Source organism: Felis catus, chromosome E2 (genome assembly GCF_018350175.1).
Source record: "Felis catus isolate Fca126 chromosome E2, F.catus_Fca126_mat1.0, whole genome shotgun sequence".
NCBI lineage: Eukaryota > Metazoa > Chordata > Mammalia > Carnivora > Felidae > Felis > Felis catus.
Window position 1 is genome coordinate 14448748 of NC_058382.1, and position 23993 is coordinate 14472740.

The 23993-nt window shown below is 52.1% G+C and overlaps 1 protein-coding gene across 1 annotated transcript in view; it reads left to right on the forward strand.

The window, feature by feature from the left end:
* The first annotated feature begins 2812 nt into the window (after positions 1–2812).
* The window catches only part of LOC101090476 (Fc gamma binding protein), a 39701-nt gene continuing 18520 nt past the window's right edge, over positions 2813–23993 (forward strand). Inside the window, exons 1-7 of the mRNA XM_023245830.2 lie at positions 2813–2984; positions 4248–5495; positions 7578–7924; positions 11701–12271; positions 14358–14962; positions 17128–17695; positions 21512–22104. Coding sequence (XP_023101598.2) covers positions 2930–2984; positions 4248–5495; positions 7578–7924; positions 11701–12271; positions 14358–14962; positions 17128–17695; positions 21512–22104 — 3987 coding nt within the window. The 5' untranslated portion in view covers positions 2813–2929. The remainder of the gene's footprint in view (positions 2985–4247; positions 5496–7577; positions 7925–11700; positions 12272–14357; positions 14963–17127; positions 17696–21511; positions 22105–23993) is intronic.

The following is a 23993-nucleotide window of genomic DNA, read 5'->3' on the forward strand; positions in this document are numbered from 1 at the left end:
GCAAAAAAAATTGCTAAGAACAAGGGGGGGAATTACAGGGAAGGATCGTTCCACCAAAGAGACATATCTTGCAATTATAATAATAATTAATGTAACAAAATAACGTAATAATAAATCTGAATTTAGCTGCAGAGAGTAAATTGTCTCTAGCTGTGCCCTTTCTGTAAAGCCCAGGCAACCAGAGGGTTTCAAGGGTCTCTAGTGGTCTTATTAGTGCAAACCTGCCCCCTGAAAATCCTGGAGCAGGGAGAGGCCAGAAGGCTCAGATTCAAACACCCATTTGGGCTCTGAATGAGGATTGGGGGTGTGGGAGGGATGGATGTGTTTCTCTGACCGTAAGGAAGAGTCCCCACAAGTTATCTCCAGGGGTTTTCCAAGAATAGATAAGGGGGTTCTGAGAATAGACGTGATACACAGTAAACCACAGTTTGTGTTGTACCACACACCCATACACCCACCCCCACACACACACACACACACACACACACACACACACACCCCTTGGGTCCTGAAAGAAGTGAGAAGAAGGTCCCAGTAGGTGTCAAATCCAAAATATTAAATCGTGAGGTTCCCCACTACCACCCCATTTCTAAGGGACTCTGACTATGAAGGGCAGCAATGGATTTTGAGGGGACAAAGCCTCCTCTCTGGGGTCAAACTAGGGGAGACCTCAAGGCTTAGAGGAGATTGGGAGGCATGGTCACTGATGAAATTTGAAGTGGGGTTTGCGAGCCAACGGCAAAAAAGACTTCTTGAAGGCATCTTTGGTGCAAAAGGTGATTTCATTAAAGCACCGGGACAGGACCCGTGGGCAGAAAGAGCTGCACTGGGGTTGTGAGGAGTGACTAATTATATACTTTCAAGTTTGTGGAGGGAGAGGAGGTATAGATAACATGGGTCTCCAAGGAATTTCTGGATGCTGAAAGCAGGGTCTCACAGGACCCTAAAGATTTAGCTATTGTCAAAATAAGGTTGCTTTTAGTTTTCAGGGAAGTGTAAAAACGGAGACATTAAGGCAACCATAAACGTCTGGGGGACCGTTATACGCTGGGGGTCTCTGACACCTATCAATGGGCTACAGGCTGAATTTTTCTTGTCTTTGTTTCCCTCATCAGTCGCCCCCGAGGCTCACCCTAATTCTCTGCTCCCTCGCCCATCCCCAGACCCCACAGGGACCCAGGCACTGCTCCCCTCAAAGCTCCTACTCCCATGAGCCCCCTGCCCCCCACCTGTTTCTTGACATCCCTGGCTCTCATCCAGTCCCCTGTTTACTCACTTCATTTTCCTGGTTGACTTTGGGTGCCGTTCAACTCCAAGCCTTTATCTCTCCCTCTGGGAACCTGCCCTTCGTGGGGAATGCCAGAGCCCTCACCCACCCTGGCCACCCAAGGCCCAGGCTTTGGTGATAAGAGAGGAGGAGTCCTGGGGGCAGCAGCTGCTGGGGTGTTGTCCGAGAGGGCTCCCAGGCCTTGCAGCTGCTGTTTCCAGGGGAGACTCCCCAGCAAACAATGAGTCTTGATGTTGGGAGGAGGGGAGCAAGACCTGGGCATGGCCAGCTCCTCCGGAGGAACAGACCCCATCTCAGAAAGCCCACACCACCTCTCAGCAGCCCCTTCTTCTGCTCCCCATGTGCAACGTAGGCCCCCATTTCCCATCCCAGGTAGATCCTGGGGTGATGGGGAGCATAGAGTTCCCCAAAGCCTGTTCAGCCAGTCCCTTCTCAGGGCAAAACGACCTCCCAGAAAACAAATAATTCTCCAGGAAGTAGAACCCAGTGTCTGCGTGGAACCAGGAAACAGAGACCTCCATCCTTCTTCACACACAGCTCCCAGCTCCCCAGTTCCCACCCCACTCTTCCCAGGGGGAACCCCACCAGAAGAACCTGCCTCCCACCCTACAGTCCTCGAGAGTGTACAGAGTGCTGTCTGGGAGATAAGCCCAGTGAGGCTAGTTTTGATGTTCCCATTTTGCAGACAATGTACCTAGGAGGCCCTGCTAACCTGGGGGTGGAGGTACCCACCAGCCTGGGTCAGGTGCCCAAATTCCTGCCCACCCCAGACACCTGTCCCCATCCCCCGAAGCACTGCCTGGATGCAGGATGTGGATGGCTGGGGCCCAGGAATCAGCTTGCGGGACTAGGGAGCAGCCAGAACCCGGATGTAGGTCCTTTGCTCTTGTTCCTGGCAGGAGGGAAAGGAAGAAATCCAACCATCGGCCCAGCAAACAAGATCAAATACCACCTTCCACCCCTACTCCCCACCCCCCTTCCCCGGAGACCCAGGCCTTCAGCACCCTGCTCCCCAGCTGTTTCCCTCAGGGACACCACCCTTCCAGTTCTGAAGTTTCCAGCCGGTTCCCAGGCCACAGCCACCAGCTGTTCTCACACCCCTCTCAGGACCCAGGTGTCCGAGCTGGCCCTCCACCCTTTCCAGGCCTTCAGGGTCCCCATTCCACCTGGCTCTGGGATCACCAGCCTCCTCCAGGAAGTTGACACCATCTTCCTGGCAGATGGCCCAGGGTGTGGCCCAAGGAGGCAAGAAACTCTGCTATATAGCCCAGCCCAGGGGCTAGCCCCACAGCTCCAGGGACCTGCAGGTGAGATAGGCTGGGGTCCCCTTTAGAAGTGGGACATCAGGTCCCCTACTCTGGCCCCTGGCTCCAGGCTTCCTCACCCCAACCCCAGACCACTGGACACCCAACTCCCCATCTTTCCCTGTTCTGCCCTCTCCCCACCCCCAACCAGATCCACTGAACATCTGAGTCCCCTATATATACACACACTGGCCCTTGGATCCAACCTGCCTCAGCCTTCCTGGTGCCCAGGTAGCCCCTGTCCTGAAACTGGGCCCTTCTGTCCTCTCCAGAACAGTGTCCAGCCAGTGGGGCCAGACTAGCCTCCTATGATCCCCTCTCTTTCCACATTGCAGACATGGGGTCCCTGCTGAGCTGGTGGACGCTCTGGACCGGAGCAACCCTCCTGTGGGGTAAGTCGGGCAGAGATCCCATCGATGTCCTTGTTCTGGTCTGGGGCACGCTGCCTGCCAGGGTCAGCACCCTCCATCCGTACGCCCTCCATGAGCCTATCTCCCAATGCCACCCCAGGCTAGCTAAGATGGAGAGAGGTCCCGTGGGTTCTACAGAGAAATGTGGAATTTGCCCATTGTGTCTCTGTCCCAGAAGGAAGCAAAGAAAAAACGCGGTCCCCAAATTTAAGTATGTGAGAACTACCACTTTCTCTGTTTTCTGTAACTCAACCAATGTTTTGACTCTGAGCCTCATTCTGCGGAGGTGATGGTAATTTTTACTAAAGTCATTCTTGGAGGGCTTAGTGCCCGATTCCCCAGGGTTATGCCCAGGACCTAGAGTCTCAGGTAAAGCCAGGGTACTGGGGAAAAGATGGGAATCAGTCAGCATCTGCCTAAGTTACTTTTGAAGCCTTCATTATCCCTGATTCTCTGGCCCCGTGAGACATTGGGACATCCTTCCAGCTCTCCTTATTCAACAGACAGTCCTTCTATAACCCCTATACTCTCTCCAAGACTCTGTAGATCTCCTCCCCCTCTTTCTCCCTGCTCTCCCTTCTCTTCCCAGCCCTGGAGAATCTCTTCCTAGTTAGGGGTGTTGGAAAGCACCCACTCCTCTCTATTTCTAGGAGACACATTGTCCTCACTTCCATAATCTTCTTCCCTTTATCCCCTTTACTCACCCCCCAAGTTTTATTAAGACAGAAATCAAACAGGCACCTGAATCCAGGCAGTTTGAGCCCCACAGTACTTAAACCAATTCGAAAATTTTTCATGGAAATTCAAAGAGCCAGCTTCTCTTGAAAAAATGGTAAGATCTGGCATAAAAAGAAAAGAAAAGAAAAGCCCATAAACCATCATAATAACAGGCTGAAACCAGTAGCAACGCCGCGCTTTCCTTGGTATATGAATGCTTTGGTTTGCACACTCACCAGCCAGATTGTTTCCCACATTCACATTGTTCGCCTGGCCCCATCAGCCTTGGAGTTTGAGATCCCCTTTGAAAGTGTTCAGGCTTTTAGGAAACCAAAGCCAGAAAGGCCGGTAGGTGAATAAGGAGAAAGGAAAGAGAGAAGGCGGGGGGGGGGGGGGGGGGGGTGGTGGTGGCAGTGTGGAATGCTCCAGTCACTATTTCAATATGGTATCTAGGCACAGTGCAAACGGTTACTTGTCCCCTGGGGAGGATTGGATAAGCAGACCCATAACTCATTCTCTCCCCCTCAGGGTTGACCCAGGGGGCGTCAGTGGACCCCCAGGACCCCAGGGAGGTGGAATTCCTCGCAGCCTTCCTACAGAACTACGTGCCCAGGTACAGCCACGCCTATCTCCAACTCCTCCTCTCCAGTCTGTCGGACAGCCCTGCCTCAGTCTCCGTTCTCAGCCAGGCAGACGGCACCTCCCAGAAGGTCACGGTGAAGCCCGGCCGGTCGGTCACGGTCAACATCAGCGCCAAAGCCGAGATGGTCGGCAGTAACACCTTCCAAAGCGCGGTGGTGATCCGCTCGGACCGCGCGATCTCCGCACAGGCCGTAAACACTAAGCCCAACACGGCAGAGCTGACGCGGCTGTGGCCCGTCCGGGCTCTGGGCACTGAGTATTTTGTGGTCACGCCCCCCGGCGTCTCCTCCAAGCATGTTAAGGAGTTCGCTGTGGTGGCTGGGGCAGCGGGAGCCTCGATCAGCGTTCAGCTGGAGGGGGCAGTGACATTCCAGAGCAAGTTCTACGCAGCGGGCAGTGTCCTGAGCCTGACTCTGAAGCCCTACCAGGTGGCCCAGGTGCAGGGCACAGCTGAATTGTCGGGCTCAAAGATCACGGCCAGGAGCCCCGTGGCTGTGTTCTCCGGCCACAGCTGTGCCCAGAGACACACCAACTGCAACCACGTGGTGGAGCAGCTGCTGCCCACGTCCGCCTGGGGCACCCGCTACGTGGTGCCCACCCTGTCCTCCCAGAGCCGCTACGATCTGGTCTACGTCGTGGCCAGCCAGACCACGAGGCTGACCTACCAGCAGGGGGGCACCACCGGCTCCCGCGGGCTCCGGGCAGGTGACGTGGCCGAGTTTGAGGTCCGGCCATCCCTGCCCCTCTACCTGTCCGCAGATGTGGGCATCCAGGTCCTGCAGTTTGGCACAGGTGCCGTGAGGGATGGAGTCACCTATGACCCCCACCTGGCTTTGATCCCAGACATGGCGGCCTACTGCCCTGCCTACGTGGTGAAGAGCATGCCAGGCACTAAGGGCGTGGCAGTGGTGGTGGCCCGGACGAAGGCTGTTAACGAGCTGACCATGGAGGGGCGCAGGCTGGGGGCCGATCTCTCGTGGACAGCTGTGCCAGGCAGTGAGTTCTCGTTCGCCGAAGTGGACCTCGGCACGACTGACAGGATCCACGTGATTGAGGCCACTACCGACTTTGGGCTGCTCACCTTCGGGCTGGCCCACGCCATCAGCTACGGGACAGCAGGTGTCTGCGGTCGAAGTGAGTGATGGGAAATGAGCCTGGGGCCCCTTTGCGGGCTCTCTCACCTCCTCCCTTTTCCCACCCACCTGCTCCCCTGTGGATTCCTGGCTCCGCTGGGCTGTCCCCACCTCACCTCCATCCTCTGCCACCCTTCCCTTCCCTAAGGCTTCCCAGCTCCTCCCTCTCCTACCAGGAACTGCTAAATATTTAGCGACCAGTAAGATCCAAGGTCCCAACCAGTCAGAAGAGATGCTGGTGCCGGCCAGACCACTGCAGCAGGGTCTTAGAAGCCACCATGGTGTCCGGGGGCTTAGAGATAGGGTCCTAGGGAAGAGCCAAGGTGCCTGGAGGGAGGGATCTGTGTGTGGGGGTGGGGGGGAGAGATAGAGAGCGAGAAGGGGAGGGGCAGAGAGAGAGGGAGACAGAGAATCCCAAGCAGGGTCCGCACTGTCAGCACAGAGCCCAATGCCGGGCTCGAATTCACGAACCCTGAGATCATGACCTGAGGCTGAAATCAGAAGCCCGGTACTTAACCGTCTGAGCCACCCAGGCACCCCAGAAATATTTTGATATTTTAGCAACTATACCAATTGCTAACTACCCCTCCCCCACTTCCTATAGGAATGTTTATACCCCAGCTCAATGGTCTGGAAGTATAATAATAACAATGGCTACCGTGTTGGGGGGAGTTACCTCTCAATATACCAGAGACCATTCTAGGTGCCTTGCATGTATTAACATAGTTAATCTTTAGGGCCCGGCCCTACGTGTAACCTTAGGCTCAGCGCATGGAGGAACGGCCCCCAGACAGTACAGTGTGGTGTCTGAGGTCACACATGCTAAACTCAGACTTCCCAGGTTCAAATCCCACCTCTGCTTGTGTGACCTTGGGCGTGTGACCTCACCTCTGTGGGCCTCAGTTTCCACGTCTGTAAAACAGGGGTAATAACTGTCACAGGACTGTAGTGAGGGGGTTATAAGTTAACATTTGTAAAGTTCTTAGGGGGTATCTAGTAAGTTATTATGAGCGGACAGAAAACAAGAACTTTTGAAGACAGGGAGGCAGGGAAGAACTATTTCTTCCTGTGTGGACCCCCTGCCTCAAGCTAGGACCCTGGACATTAGGATTCCCTGCACTGGCAAAAATGCCCCCTCAGACCCTGGGCATGGAAGTCCCTCAACTTTAAAGAGTCACTTTGGGCTTGAATAGTAGAAATGGGGAAGGGGTGGGTGATTAATCATAACAAGGGACACTCAGTTAACGCCGGGGCCAACCCCTACTTATGTTGTAGCTTATTTGAGCCTGGCAACACCCTCCTTCCCAAACATCCCCGTGAAGAACGTACTGTTATCACTCCCTTGTTACAAATGAGGAGCCTGAGGCACAGAGAGTTTAAAATTACTCAACCAGTGCCCGCACATATCATTGGTGGAACCAGGATTCTAACATGGGCAGCCAGATCCCTAGTCATTTCTGTTGTGATGAACAGTCTGTCTTCCTTTAAAAAAAAAAACAAAAAAAAAAAAAACAAAAAAAACTCTTTAGGGGGCACCTGGACGGCTCAATCGGTTAAGCACCCGACTTCCGCTCAGGTCATGATCTCACAGTTTGTGAGTTCGAGCCCTGTGTCAGGCTCTGTGCCGACAGCCCAGAGCCTGGAGCCTGCTTTGGATTCTCTCCTGTTCTCTCTGCCCCTCCCCCGCTCACACTCTGTCTCCATCTCTTTCTCTCAAAAATAAACATTAAAAACAATTTTTTAATTAAAAAAATAAAGATGCCTTAGCCTTCTGACCTGAGTGGGGATGCACGGGAGGGGGAAATGGGGACAGAAAACCCACCAATTAACCTTTCCATGATGATCCTTCTCCACTACCTTCCAGTTCCTCTGGGCTGAGCTGTGTCAAACCAGGGGATCAGAATACATGGGGTTGGGTCATCCCTGGGCGCCTCTCTCCCTGTAAGATTCCAGATCTCAGTTTCCCCACTTCTAAAATGGGTAGTCGTGGGCCCACTGCCCAAACTCCCCGCAGCAGGAGAGCTCCACGGTTCCCACCTGCTAGGATACTCCTGACTCTTTCTCTGCCGCCCCCCGCCCCCAGCCGTGCTGCCCCAGGAGCCCTCCTGCCAAGATGTGCAGTGCGCTCCTCAGCAGCAGTGCCAGGTGGTGGACGGGCAGGCCCAGTGTGTGGCGGTCCCCACGGCCACCTGCCGCGCCCAGGGTGACCCGCACTACACCACCTTCGACGGCCGTCGCTACGACATGATGGGCACGTGCCTGTACACCATGGTGGAGCTGTGCAGCGAGGACCAGAGCCTGCCCGCTTTCAGCGTGGAAGCCAAGAACGAGCACCGAGGCAGCCGCCGCGTCTCTTATGTGGGCCTGGTCACCGTGCGCGCCTACAGCCACTCAGTGTCGGTGGTCCGCGGGGAGGTTGGCTTCGTCCGAGTGAGTACCCAGAAGCTTCAGATTGAATACCTGTGAGCCTCCAGTCAGAAGGAGGAGGCAAAGGCTGGGGCAGAGGGTGTGGAGACGGGGAGGGGGGGGAGTTTGAAAACCTGTGGCCGAGTGTTAAATCCCCTTTGTCCAGCAATTCTACTTGTAGAACATTAAAGGATACTCAGAAATATGGTTTAGAAAAAAAAAAGTCTATGCCAATGTCGCTTGTAATAGCAACAGGAAAAAAAGAAAAAGGCTACAAAATGTCCAACAATGGGGAATTTCTTAAGCGACTAACACTAAATTTAGTGAGCACCTATTATATCCTGGATTTGTTTCTTAGTGATTTCCATGTATGAATGCATTGAGTGCTCACAGCGATCTGTGGGGGTAGGCATTTTTTTTGAGAGAGAGAGAGAGCACTCACGAGCATGAGCAGGGGAGGGGCAGAGAGAGAGAGGGAGAGGGAGAGAAAGAATCCCAAACAGGCTCCATGCCCGGCACCGAGCCGGACCACAGGGCTCTACCCCACCATCCTGGGATCACGGCCTGAGCCAAAATCAAGAGTCAGACGCTCAACCGACTGGAGCCACCGAGACGCCCCCCACATTATTATTATTATTATTATTAACACTTCTAGACAAGGAAACTGAGGTCCAGGGAGATGACAGACTTCCCAAGGGCTCAGATGCAGTCTGGCTTCTGAGTCACTATGCTTAGCCTCTTCACCATTCTGCCTTATACAATATTTTTACACTGTTGTGTTCACTTTTGATACCAAATATGCACGTAATAAGATCCATAAATCTCAAGTCACGGAGTTTTGACAAATGTGCAATGCACACCTCCATTAACAAACAATATTTTCATCATTCTGGAACATTCTCTCATTCCCCTTCGCAAACAATTCCAACCCACCCCCAGAGGCAACCACAGTTCTGATTTTTTTCCCCCCACCATGGATTAGTTTTGCCTGTTCAAGAACTTGCGTGTGTGTGTTTAAGAAATTCACATGAATGGAATCACACAGGTAAGAAGACTTTTGTGTAAAACCTCTTTTGCTCTGCACAATATTTGCGAGTTTCTTCCATGATGCTGCGATTAATTTTTTGTTAATAGGTAAAGCATTCACGTAGCTCAGAACAAACAGGGCTTGTTGCGAAAGGTCTGGCTTTTTTTTTTTTAATTTTTTAATGTTTATTTACTTTTTGAGAGAGAGATAAAGAGAGACAGAGTGTGAGTGGGGGAGGGGCAGAGAGAAGGAGACAGAATCTGAAGCAGAGCCTGAGGCCGGGCTCAAACTCACGGACTGAGAGATCATGACCTGAGCTGAAGTCAGATGCTTAACTGACTGAACCATCCAGGTGCCCCGGCTCCCTTTCTTTCTGTCTTTCTTTCTTTCTTTCTTTCTTTCTTTCTTTCTTTCTTTCTTTCTTTCTTTCTTTCTTTCTTTTAATGTTTATTTATTTATTTTTGAGAGAGAGAGAGAGAGAGAGAGAGAGAGAGAGAGAGAGAGAGAGAGAGAATCCCAAGCAGGCTCCAAGCTGTCAGAGCAGAGCCCTACATGGGGCTCAAACCCATGAACTATGAGATCATGACCTGAGCCGAAATCAAGAGTCATCAGATGCTTAACCGACTGAGGCACCCAGGTGCCCCTAAGTCTGGCTTTCATTCCCATCTTCATCTGCTTTGCCCCTGCTCCCCACAGGTAGCTAGTTTTACTGATTTCCTGAGGGTTCACCTAGGGTTCCTTTATGACAATGCAAGCAATGTAAACAATACGTTCTTACCTTTCCCCTTTCTTAGCAAAGAGCACTGTACCATCTGCTCTGTCCTGCACTTTGCTGTGCACTGAGTGGTGCCTTTTAGAGCTGTTTCCATATCAGCATAAAGGGAGCCTCTGCGCTCTCTCTCTCTCTCTCTCTCTTTTACATCTGCACGGTTCTCCATTGGATGGATGCCTCCTCATTCAACTCAATCCCCGCGGATGGATGCTTTTTTCATGATGGCAAACAGCACAGCACTGAATAGTCTGGTACCTCCCTCGTTTTGCAAGTGTGCCGGTGATTCTGTGAGATGAATAAGTAAGCGGATTCAAGTAGGTGTGCTCCAGATCTAGAGGGATTGAGTACAAGCGCAGAGGGAGTTCAAATTCCTGAATTTACGTGAGGAATTGTGCACATGCTGGGCAGTTTTTCAGAGAGAGAGGGCCTATTCCATTGGTCAGATCCTTACAGAGGTCAGTGATTGACAGAGGTTTAGAGCTCCTGATAGAATCATGATAGGAGCCCGGGCGTGGCTCAGTCGGTGAAGCGTCTGACTCTGGATTTCAGCTCAGGTTATGATCTCTCGATCTTGAGATCAAGCCCCGAATCAGGCTCCGTGCTGATCATGGAGCCTGCTTGGGATTCTCTCTCTCCTTCTCTCTCTGCCCCTCCCCTGCCCACACTATCTCTCTCTCTCCCAAAATAACAAATTAAAAAATAAACATTAGGGGCACCTGGGTGGCTTAGTCAGTTAAGCGTCCAACTTGATCTCGGCTCAGGTATGATCTTGCAGTTCATAGGATCAAACCCCACGTCGGGCTCACAATGTGTTATCAAAATGACCGTGCAGAGGCTGCTTGCAATCCTCTCTCTCCCTCTCTCTGCCCCTTCCCTACTTGTGCTCTAAATAAATAAATAAATAAACAAACACACTAAAAAAAAGGGTTTTTTTAAAGAAAAGAATCATGATAGGATGTCCCCAAAACATTGCTAGGAGAAATGAGGGCTTCATAAAATGGGGACTTCAACATGGCCTCATTATTTAAAAGGAAAAAAATTACATAAATTAAAAGGTAGAAAAAAACCCTGGCAGGCAGGTGTGTCCACAGCGATATGAGTGATTTCCCTCTCCCGATTTTTGCTCATGAGCATTTTGTAAGTTTTCTGTCATGAACAAATATTACTTGTATCATTGAAAAACGGAGGTGACTAGGTTCCCTGGGCTGAGAGCTTGTAAGTGTCTCAGTCACGGCTGCGTCCACAGCACTGCCCATGGACGCAGACACACAGGAGGGCTCACGGAGGCCTTGCTGACCCACTGACCAAATGAAGATCTATCTTACCTTTGGACCTTTCTCCTGCAGCCTCCCTCTGCCTCTTATTCCTTTTTTTTTTTTTTCATACCCCATCCTCCTGACTAAGACAAGCATATGGGAAGAAGGAATTAAGAAGAAACACGCAGAAAGAGGAAACTGGGCCCAAGGGACCGAGAAACACACTCCTCATCTCCTGGCCAGACTCTCTCTCCGCTTAGGATATTTGCGAAGGAATCCCCTTCCCCTTGTCTCCGTGGCTCTCCCTCACTGATCCTTTACAGCTCAGCTCAGCTCAGCTCAGCTCAGCTGTCCCTGCCTCCCCTGACCTGCAAGATTGGGTCTGGCTCTTCTTCTAGACTCCCACAGCCTCCTGTGCGTCCACCATTCCAGTCCTGATCACCCTGATCTGTTGCTCTGATCTCGTGACAGTTCTGTCTCCCTCATTGGACTGGGAGCCCCACGAGAGCAGGCTCTGGGTTGTCTCAGTGATCTCCCGGCCAGGACCAGGCATAGAGGGAGTGCCCAGTGAATGGTCATTTAATGCAGCAGTGCCTTCACGTCCTGAGCACTTGTGATCCTACCAGGCACCGTTCTAAGCAGCAGGAGGAAGGAATCCCAGCTGGACTAGGGGAAGCAAGAGGGAGGGTGGAAGGGGCGAGGGCCAGACCACACGGGATCTGACCACCCACTCCTCCCCCCACAGATCGACAACCAGCGCTCGCGCCTGCCCGTATCCCTGGCCGAGGGTCGCCTGCGCGTGTACCAGAGTGGGACACGGGCCGTGGTGGAGTTGGACTTCGGGCTGGTGGTCACCTACGACTGGGACTGCCAGCTGGCCCTGAGCCTGCCAGAGCGCTTCCAAGACCAGGTGTGCGGACTGTGTGGCAACTACAACAGCGACCCCACCGATGACTTCCTCACGCCCGACTCGGAGCTGGCGCCGGACGCCGTGGAGTTCGCCAACAGCTGGAAGCTGGACGACGGGGACTACCTGTGTGACGACGGCTGCCAAAACAACTGTCCCTCGTGCACCCCGGGTCAGGCCCAGCACTACGAGGGCAACCGGCTCTGCGGCATGCTGACCCAGGCCGACGGCCCCTTTGCTGCCTGCCACAGCGCACTGCCGCCCCGGCCCTTCCTGGAGGAGTGTGTGTATGACCTGTGTGTGCTCAACGGGGACCGGTCCAGTCTGTGCCGTAGCCTCAGCGCCTACGCCCAGGCCTGTCTGGAGCACGGCATCTCTGTCGGCGACTGGAGGTCACCAGCCAACTGTCGTGAGTGATGCCCCGGGGCGGACTGGGAGCACGTGGTGGGAAGGCAGGGGTCTCTTTGCATCTGTTCAATGTCTGAGCACTTCGTGTGGTTCAGCCTGAAGCCGGACCATGCCAGGAACACAGGGATGGCCGAGATGGCCAGACGGTGCCCGCGGTGAGCCCGAGGTTGGGGCAGACACATCACTAGCCGGTGACAGTCCCAAGTGGTCCCTGATGGGCTCGGGGAGGCACAGGCAGAGTGGCCAGGGCCAGCACGGGGGAATTCCAGGGTGGGCACGGGAGACCAGGAAAGCTTCTCAACTCAGCCTGGCAGGGTCAAGGAGGATTTCCCAGAGGAAGGGATGCCCGATCGGAAGCCTGTGGGAGGAACTCAACTAGGCAGATAAAGGGGGAGCAGGAAGTGGGTTTGGGAATGAGAGAGGGGCATGTGCAGAAGCCGGCATGAGACATAGTCCTCAGAGTCCCGAAGCAGAAATGTGAACATCTCTTCGTTTGCATTCCTTTCGAGGCTCCCCGATGCCCTCTGGGTAAAGTCCGGGCGTCCATCCACTTAATGATTCATTCATTCACTCATTTACTCAACGGGCCTTCCCTGAGCCCCTCTGTGGCCCCATCCCTCCTCTGGCAATGGGCACAGTGGGGGCCAGCACACACCCATCCCTGCCCTTGGGAGGCTCCCGAGGAATTTTTCTGGAGACAGAAAGTCTAGTGTGCAGGGAAGGGGAGGTGCCCAGACCCAGGCCTAGGGCTTGAGACAGAGACTCCGAAGGAGGAGCAAGTCTGGGGGAGACACTGTAGCCATGTGGGGTTTGTCGTGGTCACTCCTATATGTTCTCACTGCCCAGTAAATGCCCGCCCTCCCGAGCTCCCCAATGCCTGGTGCAGAGGAGGAACCAGTGAGTTCTTTGACCCATGCATTCATTTCTGAATGAGCGGGCATCTCCTGTGGACCAGACCCTGTCTTTTGTGCTCTGGGATTGAGGCAGATCAGATCCCTGCTCTCAGAGTTCATATTCCAGTGGGGGAGACAGACAGTAAGCAGTAAACTATGGAACGTCTTCAAAGAGCAAAAGAAATGGCATTCGTGTAAGAAGAGGAAACGGGAGGCTCACGACGAGGGTGCTCAGGGAAGGCCTTTCTGAACAGGTGACATCATTGCTGAGAGCAGCAAAGGGCAATAGAGTGAGCTGAGTAACAATGATGCTGTGGGGTGTCTCTGCATAGGTTAACTTATTTACCCCTCACCACCCTGTGAGGTCGGTGCTATTATCATCTCATTTTACTGATGGGGAAAAACTCAGGCAGGGAGTGAATGGAGTCATTGGCCCACAATCACACAGCTTAGGAAGGGAAGACTGGGATTTGAACCCAGGCTATCCAGGCTCCAGCAGCTTTCTCTTAACCACATGCTGCACTGCCTTTGGAGGAAAGGCCAATACAGGCATCAGAAACAGCCAGCCAGTGCAAAGGCCCTGGGGTGGGAGCGTGAAGACCTGTGAGGAAGCCTCTGTGGCTGGGACAGAGTGAGCCAAAGGGAGAGGGAGAGGAGATGAGGAGGGAGGTGATGGGCGCAGGTGATGGGCAGCTTCATGGGCCACCAGGAGGACTCTAGCCTTCCCCCTGAGATGACACCACAAGGGGGCTCTGAGCAGGAGAGGGACGTCACAGGCATTCACAGGGTCCCTCTGGCTGTCTGTGAGGAGCAGCCTGTGGGGTAGCATGGGGGCCGGGGGAGACCAGGCAGAAGGTTGCTTGGAAGGGACTGGACCAGGGTAGTGGGTGGTGAGAGCAGGGGGCAGATTCTAGATAGATTTTTGAATATGGAGCTCACAGGACTTCCTGACAGATTGGTTGTCGGTGAATGAAGAGGGAAAGGAGGCAACTGTGTCTCTGAGGTTTGGGGTCCCAGCACCTGGAGGGATGGAAGTGCCATGCGGAGCTCTGGGGAAGGAGCAGAATGTGGGGAGGGAAGTCCCGTAGAGCGCTTTGGGCGGGGCGCCCCGTCAGGAAACGGAGCCTCCAACGCATCAATGCAACACCCTTGCGCTGGCCTGACGCATCCTCCCCCGTCTCCGTCTCCCCGCAGCCCTGTCCTGTCCCCCCAACAGCCGCTATGAGCGGTGCGGCCCCGCCTGCCCGGCCACCTGCAACTCCGAGGCGACGCCGTCCAACTGCTCCGGGCGCCCGTGCGTGGAGGGCTGCGTGTGCCTCCCGGGCTTCGTGGCCAGCGGTGGCGGCTGCGTAGCGGCCTCCTCGTGCGGCTGCATCTTCCAGGGCCGCCCGCTCGCCCCGGGCCAGCAGATATGGGCCGACGAGCTGTGCCGGCGGCGCTGCACTTGCGACGGCGCCACCCAGCAGGTGCGCTGCAGCGACACACAGGGCTGCCCGGCGGGCGAGCGCTGCCGCGTCCAGGACGGCCTCCTGGGTTGCTACCCCGACCGCTTCGGGAGCTGCCAGGCGTCCGGGGACCCGCACTACGTGAGCTTCGACGGCCGGCGCTTCGACTTCATGGGCACCTGCACCTACCTGCTGGCCGGCTCGTGCAGCCAGGCCGCGGGGCTGCCCGCCTTCCGGGTGCTGGTGGAAAATGAGCACCGGGGCAGCCAGACCGTGAGCTACACGCGTGCCGTGCGCGTGGAGGCCCGCGGAGTGAAGGTGGCGGTGCGCCGGGAGTACCCGGGGAAAGTGCTGGTGAGCGCGCGGGTCGGGGTGGTTGGGAGGCGGGCAGGACATCCCCCTTCAGGAGTGGGGCTCTGAACCCCCGGTAGGGCTGGGGATCCGTTAAAAGATCGTGTGGCCAGTGGTTACGTCCTGGGCGCCCGAGCCAGGCGGTGCTGCCTCTCCTTGGCTGTGTGACTGTGTCTCCAAATGACTGTCTCCAGGTTTTGTCTTAGTTTTGTCTTCTGTCAGCATGTCCACCACGCAGCAGAAGTCAAGAACCAGTGATTTTCTCTTTAAAAAAAAAAAAAAGAAGAAGAAGAAGATAAAAGTCGAGAGGTGGGGTTGTAAGATTCACAACTCTAGTGAATAATCATTGAACAGTTTTAGACAGTGGCCTGCGCCCTGGAGAGGAGGATGAATTGGAAATGGATGGAAAACTGAAAGAAGTTTCCATGTGGCAGGCACCACCCCTAAACCCTTTATAGGCCTTAAGTCATAGCTTCAGAACGGCCTTGCATTAAAGGAAGTTTTGCTCATAAAGCTGAGTGTTTGGCATAGAGAAACTTCTGGATAAACAAATGATTGCTATTTATGTTCCCACCTCTCTGAGTCTGGAATAATAATAGCTAATATATGACATTACCCCTAGGTGTTAAATGCTTGACATATAGTAACTCATTGAATCTCTACAACAACTCTGTGAAATAGCTAGATGAGAAAACTGAGGCACGGAAAGGCTAAGTCATCTATTCAAGGTCACAGAGCTAATAAGTCACAGAGCCACAATTTGTAACCAGGCTGTTTGGCTCCAGAGACCACACTCTTAACCACTACATCCTACTGCTGCTCTTGAGGAAAGGGATGAAACAGATAGGGACAGAAGTAGATGAAAGAGTACTCCAGGTAGAAGGAACAGTGAGTGCAAAGGCCCTGAGGCAGGAACAAACAAGAGGGGTAGAGGAACAGCCTGGAGGTCCGTGGGGCTGGAATGGGGGCAGGGGGATGATGTAGGGGACAGCTGCAATAGAAGTCTTGATTTAAAACAAAACCTGAAGGACAAGGAAGAGTGAAGCGTGGTGGTTCCGAGGAGGAGGGAGCAGCAGGTGCAAAGGTTGAGGCTGGACAGATTTTGAAGACTCAGGAGAACAGTGTGGAGCCAGTGTGGCTGCACCGGAGAGCGAGGCTGGAGAGACAGGGCAGCGAGGGTGGTAGGAGATGAGGTCAGAAAAGTGGGAACAAGCAGGGCCTGGTGGGAGAGGGGTTCTGTTTTAAGCCAAGACGTAAAGGGTGATGGGGAGGCAACCAGGCGGAGAATGGGGACGGGGAAGAGGGTAGGAACGTCGCAAGGAGAAGGTACAGCAAAGGCCCTGAAGCTGGGCTGAGCTTGCTGACTTCAGGAGATCAAAATGGCTTTGTGGCTGTCGTCGCAGGCGTGGGGAACAGGGAAGTACTGGAGAAGAGATTGGAGAGTAGTGAGGCTCAGGTCACCTGGGGCCTTTTAAGCCACCATAAGGGATTTGGATCAAAGCTAACACCTAACAGATGAAGTAGCATTGGCCAAGGAAAGAGTACTGGGGGGGTATCTAGGAGGAGGCAAGTGCGAAGGCCATGCGGTGACAGCGTGCTTGATGTGTTCAGGAAGACAGCAAAGAGGCTGAGTGCGCAATGTGGTAGGTGATGCGGGTACAAAGGTGGACAGAGCCAAGGTTAAACGAGACCTTGTAGGGAAGGGGCTTGGATTTGCGCCGTCCTGAAGGCTGCAGGACACGCAGCCAGGAGAGAAGTGGTCAGTGATGTTCTCGGCCAAGCGAAAAGACCCTGAAGTTGGACCAAATTGAGACAAGTGGAGGAATGGCAAGAAAGCCAGTGTGTCTGGAACATACTGAGCAGGACGGAGGGAGGGAGTAGGAGGCAGGAAGATCAGGGAGGTAATGAGGAGACAGATCCTGTAGGCTCTTGAAGGCCGTGGGTTAGGGATTTGGATTTGAGCCGATAGTTGAAGGTTGAAGAGAGGTAGATGGTGTGCCAGACCAGAGGGATAGCAAGTGCAAGGGCCCTGAGGTGGAACGAAGCAGAACGTGCTCAAGAGAACAGCAAGGAGTTGAGAGTATTTGGAGCCAAGTGAAGTGAAGTGAAGGGTGGGACACAGAACCATGAATACCCTGACCCCGTGGACCTCCTTCATCTCCACCCAGGTGGATGGCGTCCTTCAGTACTTGCCCTTCCAGGCCGCAGATGGCCAGGTGCAGGTGTTCCGCCAGGGCCAAGATGCCGTTGTACGCACAGACTTTGGCCTGACTGTCACCTACAACTGGAACAACCGTGTGATTGCCAAGGTTCCCGGCAGCTATGCTGGGGCCCTTTGCGGGCTCTGCGGGAACTTCAACGGGAACCCAGGTGATGATCTGGCCCTGCGCGGTGGAGGCCAAGCTGCCAACGTGCTGGCCTTCGGGAACAGCTGGCAGGAGGAGACGAGGCCAGGCTGTGGGGCAACCGAGCCGGGTGACTGTCCCAAGCTGGACTCCCTAGTGGCCCAGCAGCTGCAGAGCAAGAAGGAGTGTGGGATCCTTGCCGACCCTGAGGGGCCCTTCCGGGAGTGCCACAGCAAGCTGGATCCACAGGGCACTGTGCGTGACTGCGTCTATGACCGCTGCCTGCTGCCAGGCCAGTCTGGGCCATTGTGTGATGCACTGGCCACCTATGCTGCTGCATGCCAGGCTGCCGGGGCCACCGTGCACCCCTGGAGGAGTGAGGAACTTTGCCGTGAGTACCAGGAGTGACAACTGGGGGGGCTCAGCCTTGTAAAGAGTATTGGGGGGGTCTCTAGGATACCTATAGATAGGATGATCTGTAAGTATCATTAATTCACGTAACTCTGACAAAAGTATTATGAGGTGGGGACTGTGGTGATACGCATTTAACAGATGAGGAAATAGAGGCTTAGAAAGAGTTAGTTACATGCCCAGGATCACGTACAGCTAGAAAGGCACAGTTGCAGTAAATATTTGTAAGATGACCAAAAATATCTGGTAGCCCTGCATCTAATTCCCATATGGCAGCTGTCATTCAGAGATGAGTAGTAATGCTGCCTTTAGAAGAAGCCTGGTTCTGGTCCCCTCTCCAGTTTTTCTTGGTCACCATCTGGCCTACTTCACTCATTTACAATATCTGCCTGGATGGTACACATCACATCATCTGTTGAAATACACATGATAAATACATGAATGTTACATCCTTTCTTTTTCTCCTTCAACTTATATTCATTCATTCATTCATTCATTCATTCAACAAATATTTGTTGAACACCTACTATATTCCAGGTACTGAAGATATAATGGGGAAGAAAACAGGAAAAAAAATTCTTGCTCTCCCAAAGTGACCATCTAATGGTTTTTAGTTCCAGCAGAATATACCTAATGTAATATACTTACATGCATGGAAGTCTCTTTTAAAAAAAAAATGTCGTATTAATTTTGAGAGAGAGTGTGTGCATGTGCATGAGTGGGGGGTGGGTAGAGAAAGAGAGAGAGAGAGAGAGAGAGAGAGAGAGAGTCCCAAGCAGGCTTAGGGCTGTCAGCATAGAGTCTGACATGGGGCTCAATCTCATGAACCATGAGATCCTAACCTAAGCCGAAATCAAGAGTTGGATGCTTAACCAACTGAGCCACTCAGGTGCCCCAGAAAGTCTCTTTTTATTTTTTTTTTAATGTTACTTTTGAGGGAGAGAGAGAGAGAAAGAGTGAGAGTAAGGGAAGGGCAGAGAGAGGGAGACCCAGAATCCAAAGCAGGCTCCAGGCTCTGAGCTGTCAGCACAGAGCCTGATGTGGGACCTGAACCCACAAACCGTGAGATCATGACCTGAGCCAAAGTCAGATGCTTAACTGAGCCACCCAGGTGCTCCAGAAAGTCTCTTTTTAAATCGTTGCATGGGTTAGTTTTTGCTGTGTAACAAACATCCCCAAAGCTAAAAGTGGATTACAACAAATATTTATTATTTCTCATGAGTCTGTGGGCTGGGCTATTCTCCTAATCTGGGCCAGCATAGTTTATCACTGCAGTCCTACTGACAGTTCTATGGGGGCTGGAGGGTCTACAATGGCCTGATTTTACACAGCTGGCAGTTGTTAGGCTGGTTGGTTTGGGGGACCTCATCCAGGACGGCTTACCCCTGCTCCACTTGGTTTTATCTTCCAGCCAGCTAGCACAGACTTCTTCACACAGTGGTCTCAGTGTTCCAAAGAACAGTGAGAGTGGACAAGCCCCAGTAGGCAAGCACACTTCAGGCCTCTGCTTGGCGTCACATTTGCTGTTATCCCATTGGCCAAAACCAGCACCATGGCCAAGCCAAGAAGAAGGGGTGGCTGTCATCAGTCTGTCCCAATCCCCATCATACTTCTCTGCCACAAACATATATACATGTGAACGACATTTCATTATTTTTAGAAATTCTTAAGACCATCAGACTCTGTGTTAAAAAAAAAGATAGAATGAGTTATCATTGCAAATATCATTAGTACACAACTAATAAAACGTATAAAACACTAATATATTAATGTCTATATAAATATATTAAAACATAAAAATATTAAACATAAAAAACAGAATGTATTGGAAAGGCATCTCTTAGTGAGATGGATTCAGCTTTCCACCCAATAGTTCCCTTTATTTTTTTATTTTGCTGAAATATCTTATTTATTTTTATTTTTGTATTTTAAAAATTCTAAGATTTTATTTTTTAATAAATGGAAAGACATCACATGTTCATGGATTGGAAGATTTAAAAAAAATTCTAAGATTTTATTTTTAAGCAATCTCTACACTCAGTGTGGAGTTCAAACTTAAAACACTGAGACCAAGAGCCCTATGCTCTACCAACTGAGCCAGCCAGGCACCACTTGCTGAAATATTTTAAAGCAAATTCTAGACATATGAATTTTCCCATAAATACTTCAGTAAACATCTGCAACAGATAGCACTTTTTAAGAAACATGCCACAATGCCGTTATTACCAGTAATGAAAATAACACTAATTCCTTAACATCATCTAAAATTCAGCCTAGGTTCAAATTTCCCCAATTGTCTAAATAAAAACAAAAAAAGTGTGGGTTTTTTTTTTTTTTTCAGTTTATTTGAATCTGGATCCAGATCAAATCTACACACTGCATTGGGTTGGTTTTTCTTACGTGATTAAAAAAATTTTTTTTTTCTAATGTTTATTTTTGAGAGAGAGAGAGAGAGAGAGAGAGAGCGAGCATGAGTGGGGTTTGGGGGCCAGAGCCCAATGTGGGCCTTGAACCCATGAGATCATACCTGAACCAAAGTCAGACACTCATGACCTGAGCCACCCAAGCGCCCCTTTCTTAAATCATTTGTATCCTATAATAGCTCTTTTCCATTTTCTGCCTACATATTATTATGAAGTTTTTCAAATGTATAGGAAGATTGAAAGAATTTTACAGTGAATACTCATACACTTACCAGCTAGATTCTATAGTCGACCATTTTACTGTACTTGCTTTATCATATATCTGTCCCTCTATCCATTTTGTTTGTACCATTTATCTATTGGGGGAAAAAAAGTCATTTGTCCTGCAGAATTTCCTATTTTCTGAATTTGGCTAGTTGCTTCTTTGTAGTGTTATTTAACTTGTCCCTCTATTCCCTGATTCTCTTATAAGCTGGTTATGAGATCTAGAACAGTGCTGTCCAATAGAACTTTGGTGATGATGGAAGTGTTCTGTCCCTGAGCTGTCCTGTATGGTTGCCACCAGTCATGTATTGAGCACTTGAACTGGGGCTAGTGTGACCAAGGAACTGAATGTTTTGTTTTGTTTTGTTTTGTTTTTAATTTTAGAGAGAGAGAGAGAGCTCGTGCACAAGCTTGGGAGAGAGAGAGACAGACAGACAGACAGACAGGGAGATCCCGATGCCGGGGTCAATTCCACCACCCTGGGATCATGACCTGAGCCGAAATCAAGAGTAGGACACTCAACTTACTGAGCCACCCAGTTGCCCCAATCTTCTATTTTTTAAATTTTAATTAAATTACACTTAAATGGCCACAAGTGACTATCATATCAACACAGAGGCTTTATTTGGCTCAGTTTTAGTTTTTTTCATTTTGTTTCAAGGAAACCACCTGTCTTATAATTTGGAGTGACTGGAGTTTGGAGATAGGACTAGGAATTATTATTCTTTTTCTCTTCACAACACGGGCCAAATATTTTAATTTGCTACTACTATATCTCTACTAGAGAAGGAAGAAGTCAAAACCACTGCATTCACGAGTACATTGCATAGATTAAACACACACTGTACCTGCACGTATGTGTTTAAAATATGTCATTGAAGACATTACAGATAACCACAAACCACAGTTAATTTGGAGTTGAATCTTATTTATCAGGACCAGGTTACTTGTGATATCATCTGCCCCCCCCAGGAAGATCATATCATAGATTATACAGAGGGTTCCTTGCAGCTGGTCGGCTTACGTGTGAGTGCGGGAGCATGCGTGTGCCTGCGTGTGCGTCACCAGGGAGCAGGGACCCTGGATACTCACGGCTGCTCTCCCCACAGCTCTGAGCTGCCCGCCCCACAGCCACTACGAGGCATGTTCCCGTGGCTGCCCGCTGTCCTGTGGAGACCTCCCAGTGCCTGGGGGCTGCGGCTCCGACTGCCACGAAGGCTGTGTGTGTGATGAGGGCTTCGCACTCAGTGGTGAGTCCTGCGTGCCCCTGCCCTCGTGTGGCTGCATATACCAGGGCGCCTACCACCCGCCAGGCCAGACCTTCCACCCCGGCCCGGGGTGTGATTCCCTGTGCCGCTGCCAGGAGGGCGGCCTGGTGACCTGTGAGCCCTCCACCTGTGGCCCGCATGAGGCCTGCCAGCCGTCCGGTGGCGTTCTGGGCTGTGTGGCCGTGGGCTCTGCCACCTGCCAAGCATCGGGAGACCCCCATTACACTACCTTCGACGGCCGCCGCTTCGACTTCATGGGCACCTGCGTGTACGCGCTGGCTCGGACCTGCGGGACCCGGCCGGGCCTGGAGTCGTTTGCCGTCCTGCAGGAGAATGTGGCCTGGGGCAATGGGAGAGTCAGCGTGACCAGGGTGATCACTGTCCAGGTGGCTAACTTCACCCTACGGCTGGAGCAAAATCAGTGGAAGGTCACGGTGAGAGCAGGGGCGGATCATGAAGGGGAGGGGTCCTGGGGTAGAGGGCGCTGGGTGGGTGGGACATGGGCAGCACTTGGTCCAGGGGCGGTGCTCACATCTGGGAGTGGATGTGGAAGGCACAGGGTTCCCGAGGAGAGGAGGTGCCGGTCAGAGCCCTGAATGGGGAGCCAAGGAGCGAGGAGGCTTTGGGGACCTGGGACCTGCTCCCACGTGGCTCTGTTTCCCCCTCTGTCTGTTGCTTAGTCTCTCCTCTCCCTGCCTCTGACTGTCCCCTCTGAACATCTCTCCCACCCCCTCTTCCCTTCCCCTGCACCTTCTCTGTTCCTGCCCTAGCCACCTCCCTGGTATCCTGGCCAGCGACATGATGCAATCAGAGGCTGGGCAAGTTCAGGGATGGGAAAGGTTCAAGGACACAGGACAATCTGGGGGTGACCCCCTCACCCCTTGCCAACCACAACAATAACAGTAGCTACGGTTTTTACTCAGCTGATCCTTGACTTTGTTGGCCGCTGAACACTTCACATCCATGGTGTCATTTCATCCTTGCTGCCAGAAGTACCATGATTTGCTTTATTCTTTAGAAGGGAGGTCCCATCATTGGCCCAAAGTCTACCAGCAAAGACACAACTTGAATCCAGGACGGCATGCCAGGAGACTGCACGCTGGACCTTGGGCACACCATGGTACTTCTCTGACTGAGAAGCACTTGGTCTCCTATGGAAGCTGGAGGGATTCCATGCTGCCCCCCCGCCCCCGCCCCGCCGCCCCAGAGATCTCACTAAAAGGCAGGCACATGACCCTTGTGCTCATGCAGTATGGACAATGAGGATGCTGAAAAATAGCTGACTTTTTCAGGTGCCCGTAGGCACTGGCCGTGCGTTAGATGCTTTAATCGAGTCCCTGAGGTAGCACAGGCTCCTAGGATAGCACCTGACATATAGTTGGCTGTGAATACACATGAGTGGTTGGTGTTATTTGCATCTCACTGAATCCCCCAGCTTCTCCTTGAGGTGGAAACTATTATTATACCCACTTTACAGAATAGGTCACTTGTCCTTAACTGCTCCCTGTCCCTGCTTGGGAAGTATGGCAGGTGACTATGTTTTTAGGAGCCTCAGACAGGATTGTGTCTTCTGCCTTCTTCTCTGGTTCCTTATACTTCCAAAAGAATCCAATGCTCATCATGTCTGCATTAAGGAAGGATGAGCAAGCGTGTTAATCAGGGGTGGATTTATGAGGTTTTGTTGGCGCCCAGCAGCCTTCAGTTAAAGCCACTGGTTCTTGGCTCAGGGGTCTGATGTTCATTTCCCATTAGCCTAATGTTCCACCCACTGCTGCTTAAAGCAAAAAGCCTTAGCACCCACTTACTTGTCAAAATAAAATCTTCCGACCGTAGCTCGTCACAGTAGCAGATGCTCCCAGAACACCCATTCTGTGCCAGAATTTGTGAAGTACAAATATCAATTTATCTAATCCCCACAGCAACCCTCTGGACCCCACTCTGTAGATAAGGAAGCAGAAACCCAGCGAGGGGTCCTCACCTGCACAAAGTTACAGAAAGAGTAAAGGGCAGAGCTGTGTTGGAACCCAGGCCAGTGGCTCTGGAGTCCATCGCTGCGTTCTTGATCAGTAAGTGGTGAATTTAGGGGTAGCTGGTGAGCATGTTACTCCTTCGAAACCTGTACGAGCTTCCCCTGTGGCTGCTGTAACAAGTGACCACAAGTATGGTGGCTTAGAACAACGGGAATGTGTTTTCTCACTGTTGTGGAGGCCCGAAGTCCAAATTCAAGGTATTGGCAAGGCTCTAGAGGAGGATCCTTCCTTGCCTCTTCCGGCTTCTGGAGGTCCCAGGTGCTCCTTGGCTCACAGCCACCTTCCCTGTCTTT